The 21,189-nt window shown below is 40.3% G+C and overlaps 1 protein-coding gene across 4 annotated transcripts in view; it reads left to right on the forward strand.

The window, feature by feature from the left end:
- The window catches only part of myo16 (myosin XVI), a 127,565-nt gene extending 108,286 nt beyond the window's left edge, over positions 1-19,279 (forward strand). For 3 of the 4 annotated variants that reach the window (XM_088083337.1, XM_088083335.1, XM_088083336.1), the window contains exons 33-35: positions 1,660-1,815; positions 3,655-3,740; positions 15,972-19,279. In XM_088083337.1, coding sequence (XP_087939463.1) covers positions 1,660-1,815; positions 3,655-3,740; positions 15,972-16,142 — 413 coding nt within the window. In that variant the 3' untranslated portion in view covers positions 16,143-19,279. Of the gene's footprint in view, positions 1-1,659; positions 1,816-3,654; positions 3,741-7,275; positions 7,392-15,971 lie in introns of all 4 variants that reach the window. The other variant, XR_015777649.1, reaches the window with a different exon arrangement.
- Positions 19,280-21,189: the final 1,910 nt, after the last annotated feature.

The raw sequence follows: 21,189 nt of genomic DNA on the forward strand, positions 1-21,189 counted from the left end.
AAGGAATGGCAGGGGAAGAGGGCAGGTGGTCCTGCCAGGCTTCAGGAAATCACTGTCATAAGACACCTCATGCCTGAACTGCAACATAAAGATTTCTCCAAACTGGATAAAAGTCTATTTCTCCCTCATTATAGTCTTCATTTTACAAATCTAAATACTCACTTTTACTCCTCAAAAGTATGCAGCCGTCACATGGGCTACTACCTGGCCTTTAGTCCCTCTGAAACACACATCTGCCTCGTGGGACCTATACTAGAGTTTGCTAAGTTTATATTTAGGCATCTTGTGACCATGGGGCAACCAGGAGGCACACATTCTCAGTGTGGGACAGCAGCTGACAAATTCCCATTCACACTCCCATGCACATACGCACACACAGTCACTTACTCATTCAGTGTGAGAGCATGTGAGCCCCGAGGAGCAGCAGCAGGGCCAGAGGCAGGTCATGTGGAGTCACCTTCCGACCAGACAGAGCGGATGAATACTTTTTCAAAACGCTGACAGGAAAGAAGGGATGGGACTAAAAGGAGAGAAGATACTGGAAATTATCACATGATGATTAACAAAATTACAATATTACCTGTGAAAAAAAACAGACTTCCAGCACTATTTTGGATTTTGTTGTACCCCACAAATACTTGCATGATTTAATTTAAATGTTTGCTGTATCAATTGATTACTTGCCGTTTCCCCCTATTGTCCACAGACAGTCACGTTTTTCATTGCCCTGTCACTGGTTCCTTTCTAGATCACAATTCTTTCTTTCTCCCAATTGTCAAACTTTCACACCTTTTTCTCTTTTGTTAAGATAACATTTTTTCTTGCACTGTACAGCTTGTAAAAGCCAAGTCCTATGACTCTAAACGTTTATACTCAGACAAGAATACAGCTACACCTGGCCAGTATGGGGGTCGTTACTCAAAAAAATGTCAGGTATTACTTGTTTCATTTAAAAAGAGTAATGCATTACTTTACTAAAGTACTGCCTGTACTGCAGCAGGCTATAACTGTTTCAAAATATCACTATATCAATGTTTAAAAAACGCTGTCCTTTCTAATACTGCAGAGTACAAATATTAATTGTCTCAAACTAATACATAAATAAGCCTATAAAAAGGACAAGCCTTTCTAACTCCTTTAGGCTGTGTGATGATAGACTTAAAAGGAAAAAATGTTTGAACAGCTTATGAATGGCATTAAATAGTCCAAACTCAGTCACCATGGCTTTTTAGCAGACTAGTCAAGCTTATTTTACGTGTTTATCACTAAAGCAGCTGTAATACTTCATTACGAGAAGTCTCTCAAATTGATTATCAGATAACCTGCTCCTCCTTGGAGTCAGAACAAGACTGTCTCAGGCTGAAGAGCCTCTCTGCGGGCACAATGAATGGCATCACTGTTGTCAACATGTTTGATTTTTTCTTCTCTTCACCTATTATGCAGATAATAATACCAACTTATGTAAAGCAAGTAACAACACATTTGTTTGACAGGTAACTGTATTGTGATTAGAGTAACGCACTGTACCTTTTAACTGTTACACCCAACACTGTACTGCACAAATACCTTATAATAGTATGCATTATTCAGTCTAAACACTTCCTGTATCTAATGTCCTCTGACATGCAGTGTGCTTTTCTTTGGCTCTATTCTTCCCAGGATTCAATTCTAACATCAATCTGCCGGGGAGGGAAGAATGTGGCTCTGCGCCCACCTCACCATCTCTGCAGCTACAGGACAAGAACGCCAACAACCACACACATCCACACTCTCCAAGCCCCGCCCCTGTAGAGAACGGCAACCAGATCTCCAATGGTAAGAGCCTGAATATTGTACATTTACACAGATAATTTGAATCAAATAATTTTACATGAAGATTGGGGTGATGGGTGAAATGGAAAATAAACATTAGAGCAAAAACAATTCATTAACTCCACCTTTGGAGTGACAAAAAAAAGCATTATTTACAAAGATATGTAAGTGTCATGTTGGTGTGTAGGTGTGCATAGATGAGTAGAAACTAAATGATCAATATCAGGCTGCATATAGGCCGTGTGATTCTAAATAAAGAATAGGCCATTGCTGTAAATAAGGTCCTAAAATATCCCACAATGAGACACAGCTGAGCTGTAGAGTGAAGAAAGTAATCTGGCAGACCAAACTAAGCTTTTAACCCTCCTTTTACCCTTGTGCCCATGTCACAATAAAGTCGCATTTTCACTTAAATTCATCGTACCTGAAATAAAGTCACTGCACAAAAGAAAAATTAAATGACAGAATGGCATGACCTGGGAAATAAAGAAAGAGGAGCACAGTTATTATAAAAAAGGACCCTATGTTCTCAGCTGCAGCCAGAGATCACAATATTCCTCAAACGCTCTGAGAGATTAACCACAGTGTCTTTTCTTAACATTTCCGTTCGTGTGAGAAAAGCTTTTCAATCCCCTCTTGTGTTTGAAGGGTGTGGAGTCCTTCAGCCTGTACCTGTCTTTGTGTTGTAAGATGTGCATTCAGATGTTTGTGCCATGTAGTTTGCAGTGATAGAAGAAGTATTCAGTTCTGTTATTTAAGTAAAAGTATAATCACAACACTGAAAATACTATAATAGAGGTTAAAATCCTGCTTTCAGAATCTAAAGTAAAAGTATTGCCAGCAAAATGTACTTGAAGTATGAAAATAGTCATGCTGCAGTTAAATGCTTCCCATCAGTGTTTTACTTATATATGATGTTTTTGGATTAATACTGCTGCATTAATGTGTTTGTGGCATTTTACTGCTGCAGATGTTTGAGGTTGTGCTAATATCAACTCATTTACTTATATGCTGTTGGGCTGTTTTATCTACAGCAGTGCATCATATTCTATAAGATCGTCATATGATTGTAGCACAGCTGTCCAGTATGAACCATGAAATTTTAAAAAAGCCAACCTTTTATAGTGTGAAAAAACAGCCCTCTTTTCAGCTTTGTGAAGGTGCATTTCCAACTAATCCGAGGGGGGTTTAAAGAGTTAATAAGCTTAGGAAGTGGGAGAATTTTCTCAACACATAAAGAAACACTTCATCCTTCAGTTTATCACAAACATTCAACATCAGTACGTCAGGAGATTCATGTATTTCACCGGCCAGGAAGGGGTGTGAAATATTGTAATCTCAGAAATAACTAAAGCTGTCAGATGAATGTAGTGGAGTAAAAAGTGCATCCATTCCCTCTGAGATATAGTGGAGATAGGGACACTGATGATAATTGTGATATTTAAAAAATGGAAAATTGATATCATGGTAATAATGCATCAAATGATAATATTTTTAAATCATCCAACACCTTTTAAATGATATAAAAATTATTTTGAGTGTAATTCATTTTTTCAAAAAATAGACAAAACACACAAAAACATGATTTCGACAGTTAGAATTGTTATTATTATTTTAATTTGTTTGTATATATTATAATATCATAATGGTGAATACTTTGGGGCATGTTAATTGTGTATCGAAAACCTGATATTGTGCCCATAAGTGGAGTAGAAGTGTGTGAAATGTAAATATTCAAGTTAAGTCTGAGTACCTCAAAATTGTACAAAACTACAGTCCATGAATTGTTGTACTTAGTTACCTTCCAACATTGGTAATGTGCTCTTTATGTTATGTGTTCAGGGTCGCTGGAGGATGAAAGTCACAGCAAGTCAAACTCCTCCAGCTCCACCTCTCTGCACAGACACATGGACAGCCATCATACGCAGGTAAACACACACTTAACAGCACAAACACACACCAACGCACAGATAATGACAACACGACTGTATCGGCCCAGTATTCTGTTGTGGGTTTGTTGACATTTTGAGTGGACAGGAAAGTGGCCTCCTTTGAACAACATGTATCACTCCTGACATGTGAGCTTTCTCTGGCTCTGCAGACAGGTGTACAGTTACAGGATTGAATTTAATGTCCGGCACTCTTGCTCACAAGCTCACACGCATGCTCTCGTGCAGGAACGCACAGAGCCTTTGATACATGCTATTGATAAAACTGTAATGACAAAGTGGAAAGAGCCTTTTGATCAGTTAGACTCACCACAAACTGATAAATGCATGTGGTGTGAGTGCGGAAAGGCTTAATAGTTTGAAGATATAAACATTTAGGGGCTTACCAGTTTGAGCCCACTTGCATGACTAACACAGCATACAAGAGCTCCACAGGGACCGCCAGTCACAACATAGATACACAAAGCTCTCATGACGGTTATCCCGAGCTGTACCTTCACCTCAGGCGAAACACTAATAGGATTTTTCTTTTATCAACAAAGACCAGTGTCAGATTCTCTTTTTTACTCGTGCTGTCTTTTGTCTTATTAATCAGTCATTCAACTGAAAAAGATCCACCCTTGCTTTATAATATAAAGAAAGATGTATAACAATATTATAATGCTATGATATTAGAACAACACTCTGGCCACTAAGTAATGAGATGAGCCTATTAGACAATTAACTCAGTATTGGATTCACAGCTTTGTATAATTAAGCATATAAAGATAATTTTGTCCCACTGGAGTTGATTTTTTACAACCTGACAAGTATTCACTGGAAGAGAAAATAAAAGATCTGGTTACCAATAATACACTCACTACTCCTAACCTGCTAATGTACACAGGATCTGACTGCTTCCAGACAATCTGCTGCCATTCTAGCCAGCTCTCTTCCCCACACTAAATTTATATTTGCAGGAACAGCTTGTATCTCTGAAGTGTAAAATTCACTGCTGAACATCTATAAATGCTCAGGAGTATTTTGGAGTGTAACATTTGATTGCAGCATTTAAATAATATGTTGACCAGCATTCATTATATTGAGCTGCAGAAAAAAAAGTCTTTTGTGACATTGTAAGACAAAATCAACAAACACACATGTTAATGAAAGTAATTGTGCAGTGATCTATATGTCTATAATGATAGTTAAGATGCATAGAAGAAACAGAGGTTGTTACTTTCATGTACAGCCTCAGAGCATCTGTTACAATTTAAGTCTGCTGCAAAGTGTTAAAGTGCCTGTTAAACATGAAAAATGTGATCAAAACATATTACATATTTACTATATTAGAAATGTGGCCTGACACCATTAAGGTATCGAGCAAAATGAATTGGTTCCAAGTAATATCACAACTTCACCAGTCAAACGATACCTGCAGAGGTCTGATCCAGAACCTTCTCAACTTCTCCACTAGATCAAAAAGCTCTCTGTTGCTGCTGTCCTCTGAGCTGCTCTCGTCTCGGTGAACGGACGAGCAACAGCGAACATAGCAGCAGAGGCTAACATCCAGCACTGAGGCATGAAATGGTCTTAACAAACTCAAAACCCAAAATGGCTTGACTGTGTCGTAAAAACCCATTAATAAAAATTGGTAGCAAAAGCCGTATGGTATCAACAGTTACAGTTTGAGATGTCCTGATCAGATCTTAAACATCGGGATGTGGGCCGATCAAGGCATTTATGACCGAAAAGGATCCACTCTATTTAGCTTATAGTCTGATCCTTTGTTTTATGTGAACTGTCAAACAAGTGACCTCCCGTGTGTAAGAGCAGGGACTGAGCCCCGCCGGTTACAAAACACCACACATCGTAAACGAAAATACAGTATGACGCCCTTTTTTTACATTATTTACCAAAGTTATGAGTGCTCGTTTCATTTCAGGCAGTGTAAGATTCTTGTGTTTTGTGTTCAAGTGTAGCACGCTGTGTTTCTGCGCCCTGTTCGGAGGAAAGAGGAGGAGTCGAGAGCGGAGCGGAGCTTAAACCATACTAAACTGCTAGCACAACAAAAGCCCCACAGGCAAAAAGCCCAAATGGCTTATTTATTAATGAAACATAACCTGCCTAAGACATGTAAGGTTTACAAAAATGAATAGTCAGTGTAACACAGCTCATTCAGGTAATTCAGGCAAAACTATGCCGAAACAAAACACAGGGAAAGAGTGACAAAGCCCAAAAGATTAAAGTGAGGGTTTGTCATTGTATGCTTTATTTCATAAAAGAAATAACTTAGATAATAATTAAGGTAATGCTTTGGAGAGCTATTAATTTATTCATATTGTCAAGCAATAGATTAATTTTAATAATTTTAAAGAAGCCCTCTTAAAGTGTGCACTGTGCATCCAAATTATATAGGGAAATAGAAGTATTACATTGCAATTGGTATTGTCAGAAACTCAATATTAAGTGATATGGATCAGGATTGGCGAGAAAAATATGTGATTGGAACATCCCTAGTTGTAGTTACTGCGTTGGAAGTTCAGTGTGCCAAAATGCTACCAAAGATTTAAAGTATGGTTATATTACATGCCATGTCATTCACATTATGGTTATCAAATGAAGTACTGTATATCTCTTGGCATTGCGATCACTTTAAGCGTACTAATAAAGGAATTGGTATCATAATTTTTTCATAGCCCTTGCTAAAGTGGCTGCCCAGTAAGCTCGGCCTGAATCTGTGTATATTCGGTGTAACGCAAAGACACACACGCACATACTTTATTCTCTCGGCTGTTACTAAGCTCATGTCCACAGGCTGAGCAGTGAACCCACAAACTCTAACAGGAAATTAGATTTATTTAAGACACCGGCTGTCATAACAATGATCGATCCACAGATGTTGCCAGTGTAGCTTTTGCTGCACAATTCTTCCATCACGCCATCGGTTTCATCTGGAGGTCATTTTTAAAAAAAATGCTGGCTACATACAAGGTGAAGGTTCACGCATATAACAGTGTCCACACTGTAAATACTCTCTTCAGTATTCTGTGTCACTGCATCGTATATTCCAGGATGCAGCTGTTTTGTCCCGGTCCACATTCATAAGACAGTTTCACCACACCGAAACTGATTCAGATTCATCACAGACTGCATTCAATGATTGAGTGTCACTGTCAGTGGTGCATGAAGCACAAGAATGAATGACCAAAGCACACAGTGTCCCACTTTCAAAGAAGCATTCATGAGACACTGCCAGCAGAGATGTGAAGGCACTGCGTGTACCCACTTCACAAGCCTCGGGTTAACTAAACATTTAAGGTGAACTCACCTGTTTCAAGCTGTCTTCCTACAGACTTCAAGAAAGTTTGACGCACACTCCTGCGGCTGATATAATAGTCTAGTTTTCCAAGGTTTTTCTCAAAGCATGTGGATTACTGGGCTGTACAGAAATTATGCTCTTTTTCTCTCTTTCTCTCTCCTTTTGATTCTAATGAGCTTGGCTATTATTCTTACTCCTTCCTTTATCTTCCAGAGGGGTCATCTCAACTTCTCTCCGTTCAGTGCGGGGGCTGCCCTCTAAAACATCGAGGGAGGGGATGGGGGGGGCAGGGGGGTTCACTGGAAGCCCTGTTCACATGTAGGGATGTGGTGAGTGTATGTCATTCTTCGCTGCTCCCCAACCTTAATAGCAGTGTTTTTCATGTGATCATGACAGTAATGATCTTTAATTTGCAAAAAGGGGGGAAAAAAAGCCACAGACGTTTTGTCTGAGTTTAAAGTAAAACTCCACCCAAAGTCTATTTTTGGAGAACGAATGACTCCTGTAGACTTGAAAGATGGCTGTTAGGAATTTAAGTTTGCTCCCTAATGAGGAGCAGAGGATGTGGTCACCTTGAATTCATTGTACTTACAATGAATTCCAATAATATTCAAGGCAGTAAAATAACAAAATTCCTGGTTGTTTTGGTCCAGATATTCAGATCCTCTGCAAAACCTTGGGAGGAAAGTCTTGAAAACCACTGCTTTTCCTCGTTAACTGTGCTCACTGTCCTTTAAACACTGGTCTAGAATCAGATTAGCTATCTGCCTCTTTCTCCTGTGGGGAGCAAAAAATCTGATCCTAATTGGTGAAACTTGCTTTTTCTACTTCTTTTTTATCCCTCATTTCTGAATGGAAACTGCAGCTCTTTGGGGAGAATTGTAGTCTTAATCATATCTAACAACCAAAATCTTTTCAGATGGAGGTTCATCAAGGGAAATCATATCAAATTGGGGTCTGTGAACTAATGTGTATTAATTTAGGGGCCCTTGACATGAACAAAGGTTTAGAGACGCTGTTCATAATTCCACCAAAGATAGAAGATATTCTGATCACACCAAAGCCTTTCCACAACAAACAAGGCTATCAGTTTCTATAAACTTTTGGCAGGATTAAAGGGAGAATTTCTTTTTAACATATTTTTCCACTTGTGGCAGCAACGTGAAAGCATCTCACAGGAAAGTTTTCAAGGTTGCACGGGCTCTGAGGAAAAAACATTCAAGGATTTTTGAAAGTGTTCTGCCAAGATTCTCTAAATTTGAGATGAAATTACTTTTGTTCAAAATTACCACGGAAGATGCAGGCAATTGGATTTCAGTAAAAGAATTCATTATTGTGCATTCCTATACATGAGAGGTGATGAGTGTTAAGTAAATGCATCTTGTAGTGGACAGCAGGGATCCTTGTTTCCTTTGACGCCGTCCTTGGATTAGCATACGCTAATGCACATGCAAATGAGCATGCATACCGACACTGATGCACATGGATTTTACTGCAAACAGACACTCAAACTGTGATTAAGTCTGTTCAACAATGGAGAGCTGCAGTTTTTATTGTTGCTTATCCATCTGCTAGGACTTTTAAGTTGCTGAATTCATCACATCACCCCCTTTTTATACCTTTCTGCAAATCCTTTATTTTCCAGATTGTTTATTGTCACTGGTGTTTCATCTTACCAAGAGTTACAAGACGCTCCAGATCTTCATGTGTCTGATGTTGTTTCTGTGCAAGAACTTGTCTGTCGAAGTGTGACTTCTCACTTTTACTATTGAAATGTGTAAAGAGAGACACTTTCATCTTTGTTCCTCACTTGACTAATGTGGTGTGTTGTCTGGAACAGGTTCATTACCATGAGTTCATTCAAGAGATGGGAACAACTCCGTGACCCAGAATGCCTTTCAATTAGCTGCATTCCAGACTGTGTTTATGTAGGATTAGCAGATCTAATGGGATAAATGAAAAGAAAAGGATGAAGGAAGAAGAGGGGGACGGATAACTCAGTCAGGAATGAATAGACTGGCTTGTTTTGGTTCCTGTAGTTAGTAGTCAACAGCAGTCTAGACTAATGATATAAAGATTAGGCAGACTGTCTGTTTTGCTTACTAAATGACAGGATGGTACAGAGATTGATATTCTTTGTTGTTCGCTTCAGACAAAGCAAAGGCGCAAATAATGATGTTTAAAGTGGGAGAAAGACTTCGTTACATGCTATACAGAATAATGGCACTTAAAGAATGAGAAGGACAGGCGGAGACAGAGAGCCTTGGTGTCTCTGCTTGAAATCTTGCTCGTTTCTCTGAAGTCCTCACATCACCTCACTCATCCAGTGAATTTCCAGAAAGGCGCCCACACACGTCATCAACGGCCACCAGCATCTCTCCCTCTATTTTGACACCTATTGATTTCTTTCCTCCCATTAACCAGTCTGGGTAAAATCTAGAAATGCACATTAGTCAACTCTCTGTTTTAGCTTCTTGTCTTCGTGATTTAATGATTGAAGCTAAAGCACCTAGTTTATAATGGCCCCAAAATATTACCCAGTGTTCCCAGCACATCCACTTTACTCTGACAGGCCGCACAGGTAAATTAACGACGGCCAAAGTATATTTGGTGACCCCTTTTAGTGTTTTTTTTTTTTTTGAATTATGTTTTTATTCGTCCAAGACGACAACACTATCCAAGATTGTAGTCAAAACTACCCTAGATGTACACGGCACACTGACTGACAAAAAAACCCCAAAAACAATAACCAACGCTTGAATCTTGAATTTTAAGCCTCATTCCCTCAGCTCAAAAAACCCGCTGATATACAATGGACATTCACACCCGGGTCATATGACTCCGCAGTAGACACAGATTTTTATCGCCACTGGCTCCGATCGGCATTGATGGCAACACAACACGCGGGTGAACGCGGTAATTTCAGCTCCTTAACCAGCGAGATGCAACAACACGCCAACACAAACTACCATCCGTCTCCTCCTAAGAAGCGCTAAAACACACCCAAATACTTCTGCAGTTTGTAACTGTAAGTAAGTTTGAAAGAGAGACTGAATAAATAAGAAATATATAAGGGAAGAAACCACTGAAAATTTTTCAAAGACTTCTGTTACTGCTACTGTTTACTGTTTACCTGTTCTCCTGCCTGTCCATGACGTTGCAGGGACACATCAACAAAACAACCCCCCGCACACACACACACGTGCACAATAACTGACCGACAGGCAGTTTGGTGCTCACTGGAAATGAGAATATAGTATTTAGCAAGTTTACTCGTGTTTGAAAAACCCGCCTGCACGCACTAATTTTGGTGGTAAGGCGGTATTAGTTGACTGAGGGGTCCCCGACTGATGATTCAGATCTCTGATTTTGAAGGGGGCAGCTGTAATGGTTTTGCCTTATATTTTCTCTGCAGCCCCGAACCAATCTGGCAAGAAGACACACTGAAGACACACACTGTGATTACAAAAGCGAATAATGATGTAATCTAGCCTAATTGAAAATAACAGAATTATTTCATAAATAACACTTATTTGTATTTACCTATATTGGCTGTTTATCACATGTGGTAGACCATATTATGCCATTTCCGCCGGCTCCTGCCTCAAGTATATCTCAGTACCGTTGGGAAAAACTGTAAATTATAAATTGTAAATTATTGATATTATGTGCTGAGGGTTTACATGTAATGTACACACAGCGTTGAATGGGATGAATCAGAAAACAAACAGTCGTATTCACCATCTGTGTTTGTCAGTAGATTGTGTGTGTTTTATGTGGAGAAGCTCAGAGGTTGCTGTCACACTCGGTGGCTTCAGGACATGCAGTCTGTGAGTGACCACTAGTCATCCTACATTATCATAATATTACCATAACATTACCAATCCATTAACATGTTGATTTGGAAATTGGCTCCCTCCCCCCACGCCCTTGTGAGCCCTGTGAGACGTGGTTAAAATTTCAGATGTGTGAGGATGTTTCGTGGAGGAATAGAGTCTGGCTGTTCTCAGCTGGATGATGTTTTTGAAAATGTAACAGCAGTTTTACGTTATTTTATGTTGCTCACGTCAGTTCTGGTAGATGATATTTTTAAAGGAATACAAGTTAGCTGATATTAAGACAGCCCTGTCTTAATATCTACAAGGGGCTGCATTTTTTCATGCAGTTCTGGTCCCTGTGAAACAGTTTAATTCTATGCACTCAACTTTTCTAAAGAAATCATTGCTTGAAAAACATATATTTTATTTAAAACAGAGATTTTATAAAATATAAAGTATTGTGATTCCCAACTAGGGAAAAAAATACTGTAACAATATTGTTAAATACTAAAACTTGTATTGTAAAATACTTGTATTAGTTGATATTGTCAGTAGTGTTAAATAATACTCAGTAAATAATGATTTTTAAAATGACACATTTAGAACCTGACAGATGATGTTCATTAAAGGGAACTTGGGTTCATCTGATAAGGGTGCAGGGGTATTTCTTAAAAAAAAAAGGTTGGGGGTCGACCTCTATCTCACCTGGTATAGTGTACACCCCCTCTGCTGTGTGTCATCCAACCTCTTCCTCCCACCTTTCCTGTTGTGCTAACTGTCCTGTCAATACAAGGCAAAATTATCACAAATTAATCTAAAAATTTCCGAAGTAGCACTGCACTATGATTAAAATAATGTGGATGACTTTGTCCACACACTGCTATACACATCTGTCATCTGTCTTTAATAGTTTGGACAAGGCCCCTTAGATTCAATTAAAGAAAACTTTAATGCTACAGCATGCAGTGAATCCCAACTCAAGGCAACACTATGGGAAAGCCCCTGTCCTTGTTTAACATTACTACCCCACACTCACCCCCCTGTGTGTAAAGTGAATTCCATAAAGACATTGTTTTCCGAATTTGGTGTGGAAGAACTTGACCGGCCTGACGAAACCTCTTGTGGCTGAATGAGAACGAATCCCTACAGCCAGCTTCCAAGAAGTTGTTAGAGCAGCATATTATCGCCCCTTGGCTCTGGAATGAGATGTTCGGCAAACATAAGTGTGATGTTCAAGTGTCCACATATTTGCCGTAACAAAAAGTTTTCAGCACAAGGTAAATGCAGTTTCCAAATGCAGAAATACCATCTCACCATGACACTCTGAAGATGAGTATTAAAAGTACTTATATTTTCAGGCATCAAGGCCACAAACTGAATCTCTCAAACTGTTGCTCCTGCACAAATATTGGATTGTCAAAACTTAATCTGATGTTCATTGCATCAAATGAGTGTGTGTGTGTGTGTGTGTGTGCGCGCGTGCGTGCGCGTGCGTGCGCGTGCGTGCATGTATGTGTGCATGTATGTGTGTGTGTGTGTCCATGTACAGTCATGCATTGCAAAAGGACACGTTGTTCCTACTTGTCTCCTGTTCCAGTAGCTGGTGTTCCTGGCTGGCGCCAGAGCAGAGAATAGCCTGGCAGGGAGGTGTAAATTATGGATTAGGTCGCTGAGTATTGTGCGCGTGTAGGCAATCAATGTGTACGTGTGTTGGAGTGTCTGTGCATGTGGACACTCACAGGTGTGCAGTTCTCTAGATATGTGCATGTGATCTTGGCTACGTGTGTATGTCAAAGTATGTAATGTGTGCAATGTGCATTTATTGGCTTTTGTGTGTGTGTGAGTGTGAGTGCCATTGGCTATGTGGCAGTGTCTGTGTGGAATGCATCACTAAATGTTCTGTATGCTTGGCAATATGCAGAGAAAATGTTGCATTATATGTACTGGTAACTTGATTTAGCTCTCAGCTTCAAACTCCAGCAGAGATGAAAAGCGGGGGAGGGGTGAGAGGGAATGACTGTTGCAGGAAACAAAATGTGAAGGAAAACAACAACAAATCAAGTTTTACATCTATTTTATGAGAATGTTAAAAGACGGGGCTGGTCATAAATTTTCTACAGTAGATTTCCTTATCAATAAATCCCATGAAAAAGACTGAAACCAATAATGAACTGATACTATAATCAAGTGTCTGTAGCCAAAGTCTGATATAGCTTATTCCTCTGTGCTGTAGAGCTTCATTATTGTCCAAAAACGATTAAAAGTCACAATTTTACACTCTGTTACATGTTCCATTATTGAGATCAACATGAAAACTGTAGTTTGTTTTGACTTTATCCCACAAATGCAGTCAATTTGCTGTAAATAGTCATTAATGCAATAAATGTGTATTGATCCATGGCTTAAAATAGTTCCTGACAAATGTACTACTTACTGCTGTTGGAGTAACATTTGTTGAAACCCAGAGATTCCTTGTGTTTTAGGAGGATACAAAGCATTTATAAAATTAAAAAATGAAATAATTATGAGACGTGTTTAAGATTTACTTCTTCACTAGGAGTCAGTTGGCCTGGGGATGAGTGCCGTGGCTGGGTAGTGAGATCAGAAAGCACTGTGAAACACGACAACACATTTTGGCCTTTAGGCTACATCTACACTAATATGTTTTCATTTAAAAATGTAGAGGTATTGCTAATCTGACATTTTGAAACCCAAAACGGAGACCTTGTGAACACTGCTCAGGCATTGTGATAAAGTTTGGACGGATGGAAACAGAGACTTTTGAAAACGATGCAGACACCCATATTTTCTGCTGAATTTGGTTCTTATGAGTCACAATGTATCAAGCCAGAAAATTAAAGCAAGGTCTAGGAACCATTTTTGATTAGTTGAGAGAGTGTTATTATACGCACATCACGTAGGTGCGAGGCTATCAAAAAACAGCGTACATGAGGAAAAAAGAAAAGCCTGCACACTTACATCCATACCACACAGGTTTAATGAAGACAACGTTTTGTTCCTACTTGGATATTCATGTGGTCAAAATGTTTGAAAAGATAAAACCAAACCTATATTTCAACAATTCAATAAATTGTTGATCGTCAGTAGTTTTACTACCCTGAGTGGTTCAGATTGTTGACCACACCTGACACCATAGAGCTCGTCAACCTATTGATGTGCATTATGTAGAAATATAGGTGTGGCTATATCTTTTCAAACATTTTGACCCAACAAAGATCCAAATAGGATGGAAAAGTCTTCTTACACTTGTGTGGCATTGAGTTGTTGTACCGGTGTTACTTTTTTCATCATGTACTTGTTTTACCATGGCTTTCTCCAGGGATGTGTAATATAAATATTCCCAGTACTGCTCTAATAAGCCAATGTGTTTGTTCTGCAATGACTTCCAATCTGCTTTCTGCCGCCTGGACTGTGTTGGAGAGTAGACAGTCTGCTTCCTTTTGTCTGCTTCCAGTGTGCATGAATGGTCATGTGATATCTGTTTTCAGGTTCATAGATACACTATACAGAGTAGGAAGGCCAGCCTTATCCTTTACATCTTATCTCTGAGCGTGAAAAAGCATTTTTTTGCACTTAAACAGCCCATCAACTGCTACCATTACAACCTCCAGTTTCTAATCTGGTCTTGATGTTTTGGGCTCCTGTTGCTGGAGTTTCTGTCAGATTGATTTACGTGAGTATTGCCTGGCAGGTGACTGATGGTGTGCTTTTCACAGAGGATATATGCGTGTGCACCTGTGTATTTTTTTTTAACTAAAATGTTTGTTAGAAAGAACACAAGCTTCTTCGCTGCATGCAGCCCCCTACTGTACCTCACACGATCGTCCTTAAGTTGATGTATGGAGATTTCCAGAAACATAATATGGAAATGAGCCGCCGCTAAAGCTGTCAGTTGGAGAAGGGATTCCCCCCACTGCTTCCTTCTGTATCAACCGTCTCATGAGATGGCTCGGTGCCAGCCCCAGATTCATCTCCGTGTTGTTTATTAGAATGATTCATGAGAAAAACTGGCCTACTTTAGGAGGAGAAGCCCGGCCCTGTAATCACTGCCTCTTTCAAGATGATGGATCAGACAAAACTGTCCCATTTTTCCTGCTCTGTAGGAGGTAATCTCTGATGGAGACATGATTAGAAGATAGTTTAAATCTCTTGGGTCCACTTTAGGATACTTTTGCAATGATCATGAAATACGTTTTTTTTTTCTTTACATAAAACCACTGCTTGTCAGTCATGCTCTCATCCAATCACAGCCTGGTCATTTCAGCTTTTCGTCATGTACTTGTTAATCCACAGCTCGTTCTCATTCCCGAGTCGTCAAATTGCCTCTTTTGCAGTGCTTTTGGCGTAAGATCTCAACACCAAAAGCTACCTCTCGCATCCGCGCGATAAGCTGCTGGACGTCGTCAGCTGAAAACATAGAACCGTTTGCATTGTTATTGTACACTACCAGACGGCACCTGCAGTGGCAGCATGATACGCAAACAATCAGTGACAGCTGAAAACACAGCCAAACGTAACCTGTGGGTCTGCATGATACGCCACTGGACAGCGTCACATTTAAACGCTGCTTGTGATGATGTAATATAAAAAGCATGAAGGTCCCTATTGGTGGGTGGGAGAGGTGGTGGATGGATCTAAAAAAAAAACCTGCAGTTCGGTGTTTGCTTTTTGTTTATAGTCAAAATATTTTTTTTTTATTCTACAACTTAACATGTGCCTCTTTTGCTGAAATCTAACCACCTGTGCCCTTGTTGCCTTAACCCAACCATCCACGCCAGCATGTGCTTTTGTTGATGTCCCGGTGTTGGTTGCCGTGTGCTTTTGTTGCCTAAACACAACCACATGCAGCGTAATTCCACCATGCGCATTTATCGACATCACAATATCTGCATCACGGAATATCAACAGCAGATGCACCTAGAGCATAATATGTAGACGCGGAAGTCAACTGCACAGCGGCAATATGTGACGACTTGAAATGAAAACGTACTCAAATCCATTCAGGAGAATTTAGCGTGTGATTTGAATGTAAACTCACTGCCTTTTCTCTTCCCCCCATCTCTGCTCCAGTTGTTTCAGCGGTTACGTCTGTCCAGCGGCGATGAGAGTGCCGCCCTTGGAGAGCTTCTGCGCTGGCGGCGAGCGCAGTGTGAGGGGCGGGGTGACTGGAAGCACCGTCCGCCTCAGTCCCCATCCCTGCCCCCCACGCTGCTCTGGACCAACAGGAAGGCCTCTCCATGACAGAGGCTGTGTGATGCAGTCACATGTATTGGCTCTGAAGTTGCTCCCTCTCTTTCTCTTCAGCCACACTCGCACATGTTTTTTTTTTCTCTCTTTTTTTTTTTTTTTTTTAAATGTGGACCAAGTAACCTCAGCGCCCAGGGACAAGGTTAAAGCTCCAAGCCCCAAAGCATGAGCCTCGTCCCTGGGCTGAAGGTCCTGCCTGTGCGCCTTTGGAATTCAGAAACAGTAGAGGTCCATAAGGAGCTGTTTTTTTGTGAAGGAAAATCCAATTGCTATTTATTTTCAGTTCTGAGAAAAAATGTCCATCAATCGGAGGCTAGCCGTGTTTTCATAGAAGTCTGATATTGAACGGCCCTTTTAGTCTGTCTGTACACTCTTACGTTTTGCTGCTCACAAAGGAGCTCCACCCCAAAACATGGTGCTGATTATACTTGACATGTTGCCCTGTGAAGTTCCCATGAATGCTTGCATGTGCGCCCGTGAGTCTCAGACCTCTCTGAAGTTTACAAGTCAACCGACGCCTTTGAACAGCCTCCAGTTTTCAGCATCAGTGTACTGGCTTCGACATGGGACCTTATCAGGTACAGCTCTCACTTAGCCTCTCATCGTTTGGGCTCTCAGTGCTACTGCGGCCCTGGAAGCGAGCGACCAGGGTTCAGGGTAACCTCAGTAAAATCCCAAGGTGCACTTCTCTTCCCTATTGTTACCACCAGCCTTTGAGGGATAAAAACCTCTGGCCAAAATGCAAACTACTGCACTAACCTTTACAAGGAAAAGAGGATCCAACAAAAAGAAACCTGCTTTGGTTTAAGGTTTAAAGGTAAAGCTTCAATAACACATAGCTTTAGCTGACAAGAATATCGTTCATGTTGTGAACATGAAGCTCTGTGCCAAAGTGACACAACTTGTGAAAGATACATCTAAACTAACAAGTATAAACTGATGTAAACAGAAGTCCCCATATATGTACAGACTGACATAAATGACCAAATCATAGCTGTTACTGTGATTCAATGGTGATTCATTGGACCTGTTCTGAAAAGATCGGAAGAATATGACGAAAAAAAAAAAAACACTTGAAAAGTAGCGACTTAACTCATTGTGTCTCATCAACACTTGAACGGTGTTCGGTGTTGTTCAGGAGACTGTGCAGAGCTCAGGAACTCATGCACAGATGAACTCGATTATTGTACAGATTCCTCCTTTGTGGGTTCGTCCGCAAAGACGCCCCAGACCTGTCCTTGTCCTCCTTTCATCTCTTCTCCCCTCTCGACCCCAACAAACAAATTCCCCTTTCCCCTCTCTTGGTCTTTGACCCCTCCCCCCTTTTTCCTAATGGATCAAACCGGCTCTACGGGTGTTTCCATGTAACCGCTCTGTAAATAGTGACCAGTGTTGTATGTTCTACCTTTTATTATAGCAGAGAAGCACAGACATTGAAAGACGAGGAGGAGGTGAGATAATACTGTCTATGATGGTAAAACTGAGATTTAAGAATGTCTTGGGTTAGATGCAATGACTGAGGTAAAGAGAAGAGGTTTATTTTAAAATGTGAATATCTTTTTTTCAGAATGATTGTCTATGGCTATGAAATTCTTTATACTCTATTTAATATTATTTGTTTTGTCCCCTCTTGACCCTGTCGTTCTGTTTCCTATGATGCAAGGCAGATGTTTTTCATTGTAAATGGATGTTTTATTGCACAATGTTTATGTGGTGTCGTGTTGACTTCTGTAATGGGCTGGGTGTGTCCCGACAAGCTGTTTGATCTCCGAAGATCGGTCCGGATTGTTAGAGCCGCAAAGTATCAATAGCTCTGATTGATTTCTCATTTCCACTGATCACCCACAATGGTTCTGATTGATTCAGCCTTACGAATTAGCAGCACCATCACAGGATCGATCTCAGCTGCTGTTGGTGCGCAAAGGTGCACAAATATTCAGAGGAATCAGAGGAGATCACTGACGTTCACAGCAGAGATGGCGAATCAGATGAGCTGCAGTTTTGACTGACTGTATGACTGAATGTATAAATGCAAAGTTTTCTCTCACTGCCTGAAACCCTGTGTATCTTATTACTGGAACATGCGCCTGTAATCTAAACAGTGACTGCTTAATGTGATTATTGTCTTCAGAAGTTATGTATGCACTCCATTTTTTAAGAGCAAGTTAGGAACGCTGCAGCATTTCTGATAGGGTATTGATTTGCTCCATGATTTTCACCTTGTGTGCTGCGATTGGGGTTGCATGAGTAGCACTGCAATGCAGAACTATGTTATTTTTATCATAGCGACATCGTCAACATATCTGTGATCAAACAAAAGAACCAAGATCAAGCTACTTAACCTTGCCAATGCCAATCAAAGAGAATTTATAGCCTCTGTATTGGTCCTCATTATGATCAGGGTTCTGGTTAGTTGTGTGCATTACGGTTTTGTGAATTACCATGTTTACTGAAATCATGAAATGAGGAGTTTTTTATTGTCTTTTAAAGCATATCAGTGCTTTTTACCTTGCATGACCACATGTCGGGCCTGGCCCTTTATAACGTGTTCATGCTGAAAAGATTTTTAAAAAAGGCTGTCTAATGTGAAGAACCGCTTCCCACTGCACTGTGAATCACTGCACTGTCCCCCGTCTCCCATCTCAGCACTCATCCATTCACATCCACCTTTAACTGGACCGATCTGCACACACATCGGCTCCATCGCATCCAATCCCAGACGACCTCGCTCAGTCCGTTGTAAGCATTACCAAACTCTGGCAGCCAGATTACTGCCAGTCGTTGTTGTTAGTCAGGAATCTAAAGATCCTCTGCTCTGAGATCAGCTCTCTGGTGCTACAGCCAGTGCAGAATGGCCATTTTATTGTCCCCAGTCCATGTATAGTTGTCCAGAGAGACACGATATTTTAGCACCTGAACAGGGGTATCTCACTGCCTTTCATAGTGTTGTTGTTTTTGTTTTGTTTTTTTATTGTAGTCTTTCTTTTGTACATGACATACAGTATATTTTAACCTGCATACATATGTGTTTGTGGAAAGAAAAAAGATTGTATGTGATATTTCATAATTATTATGTTCCCAATGTTTTATAAGTACTGTACCTGTACAGCAATAAAGCACAATTGTGTCAATGCCAGTTTTAATGTTTGTGTGTGTGTGTGTGTGTGTGTGTGTGTGTGTGTGTGTGTGTGTGTGTGTGTGTGTGTGCGTGCATGTATGACAGCAGTGCGTGCCAATTCCAAGACTCAGATGAAGTAATGAACCCAGCTATGAAAAAATGTTGGACTCTTGCACTGAACAAACGTTAAATTGTGGTTGGGATGAAAATCATATTGCTGATATTTTAAATGCCTAACAATGTTTGAATTTCACGTTTTGTGAATGTTAATGTAAGTTTTGCAGACGCTGGGTTTTGCTCTCCATACCTCATGACTAAATGTCCTTATTCTACGTTAAGATGTTGTTGGCATTGGTTCGAAAGGTGGGAGATTTTGGTGATTTAACAATTCAACTTAAAACCAACAAAATATCAATTCAGATTTCTTCAGTATTTTACATCAAACTGATGTTGGCATCAGATATTCTGACATTGAATTTTGGTCATCTGACATCACAACTTAAATTATACCAAATATCAGTGTCTAACGACGTTGGTTGGCAGCTGGTAAAGTGTTGGTCTGTACTCTCTAACTTCTTCAAATTTGGCACAAATATCTACTTGTACTTGTCACACACACTATCTTTTTTGGCTGTTTTGCACGGCAGTCAGGTGAGGTGGGTTGGGCTTAAAATAGGGGTGGAGCTTGTGTGAACCTGAAAGGGGGCGGGCAGAAGTAATTAAGAGAGACAATTTAGATTCAGGTGTGGAGCCCCAGCTGAGAAGAGATATTTTCCCCTGAGTGCTGCGAGGGAGACTGATGGTGGATTTTCCTCTTTTCCCCATGAAGCCTTGTTTTCGCATGTTGACCAAATGTTTTAATGGCTGCGAATGAACTTTCAAGGAAATGCTGAAGCAAAGAAACGTTGGATAACAGAGAGTGAGCTGACCAATTGACGGCCAACATCTCTGGCCGGGACAGCGAGGCAACAGGTAGGCCCGCATCCCTCACCTTCATGGTGCATGCCCACTACATGCGTCCACTTCACCATAATTCACGTATGTTCGCTTGTATCCATCCACATTTCAATGCCCCATTTTCTACCACAGAAAACAACATTTAAACGTTTCCTGGATTTATAGAGCTGTTTAGAAAATCACTGGAGCTGCAGCCTGAGTGACTGAGCTGAAATGAGCACCATTTGAATTTCTGAAATTATCACTTACTTTTGTCAAGCTGCCAGCTTGACATCGCAGGTATCCCAGCATGCTTTATACAGCAAATTAGTCATTCCAAAAATGAATTGAAGCTAATAAATGGGAGCCAATTTCTAGTTGCGTCGAGTCACATATGCTGGGCATGCACCGTTGGTGATCAAAGGTTAAGGGCACTGTGACCTTGCATCCATCTCATTCTCATAAATGTAATAAGAGAAGGTCACTGTGACCTCACAGAACATGTTTTTGGCCATAACTCAAGAATCCAAACGCTAATTATGACAAGATTTCTCACAAATGTCTTGTAGAATAAAGTGATGAAGTTATAACATTTTATATCCAAAAGGTCAAAGGTTAGCTTCACTGTTACATCATAATGTTCTACAAAAATGCTTTGGTGGTCATCGTGCAACACTGTTACTCAGGAACAGAAGTGCTTTTCCTGTCGTTCAATCATTCAAAGTGTTTTCACACTATAAGACTTCTGACTTGACTGGTTGGAGGAGGCACAAGTACTTAGTCACGTACAAGTGGTTTGATTGGTGTGTTTGTGTTTGTGTAAGTGTGTGTGTGCGTCACTTAAGTGTATTTGCATAAAGGTTTAAATGCTACAAGTTATGATTGGCATGTGGCTTGCTTAGGTTTTGGATACTTAGATCTATAGATCTATATTTTTATCAATTGGATTTTTTTTGGAGAAGTTGAGGAGAAAATAAGGTAATGTAG

This window comes from Plectropomus leopardus, chromosome 10 (genome assembly GCF_026936395.1).
Source record: "Plectropomus leopardus strain MGB_pleo_1.0 chromosome 10, ASM2693639v1, whole genome shotgun sequence".
In the NCBI taxonomy this organism is placed as follows: Eukaryota; Metazoa; Chordata; class Actinopteri; order Perciformes; family Serranidae; genus Plectropomus; species Plectropomus leopardus.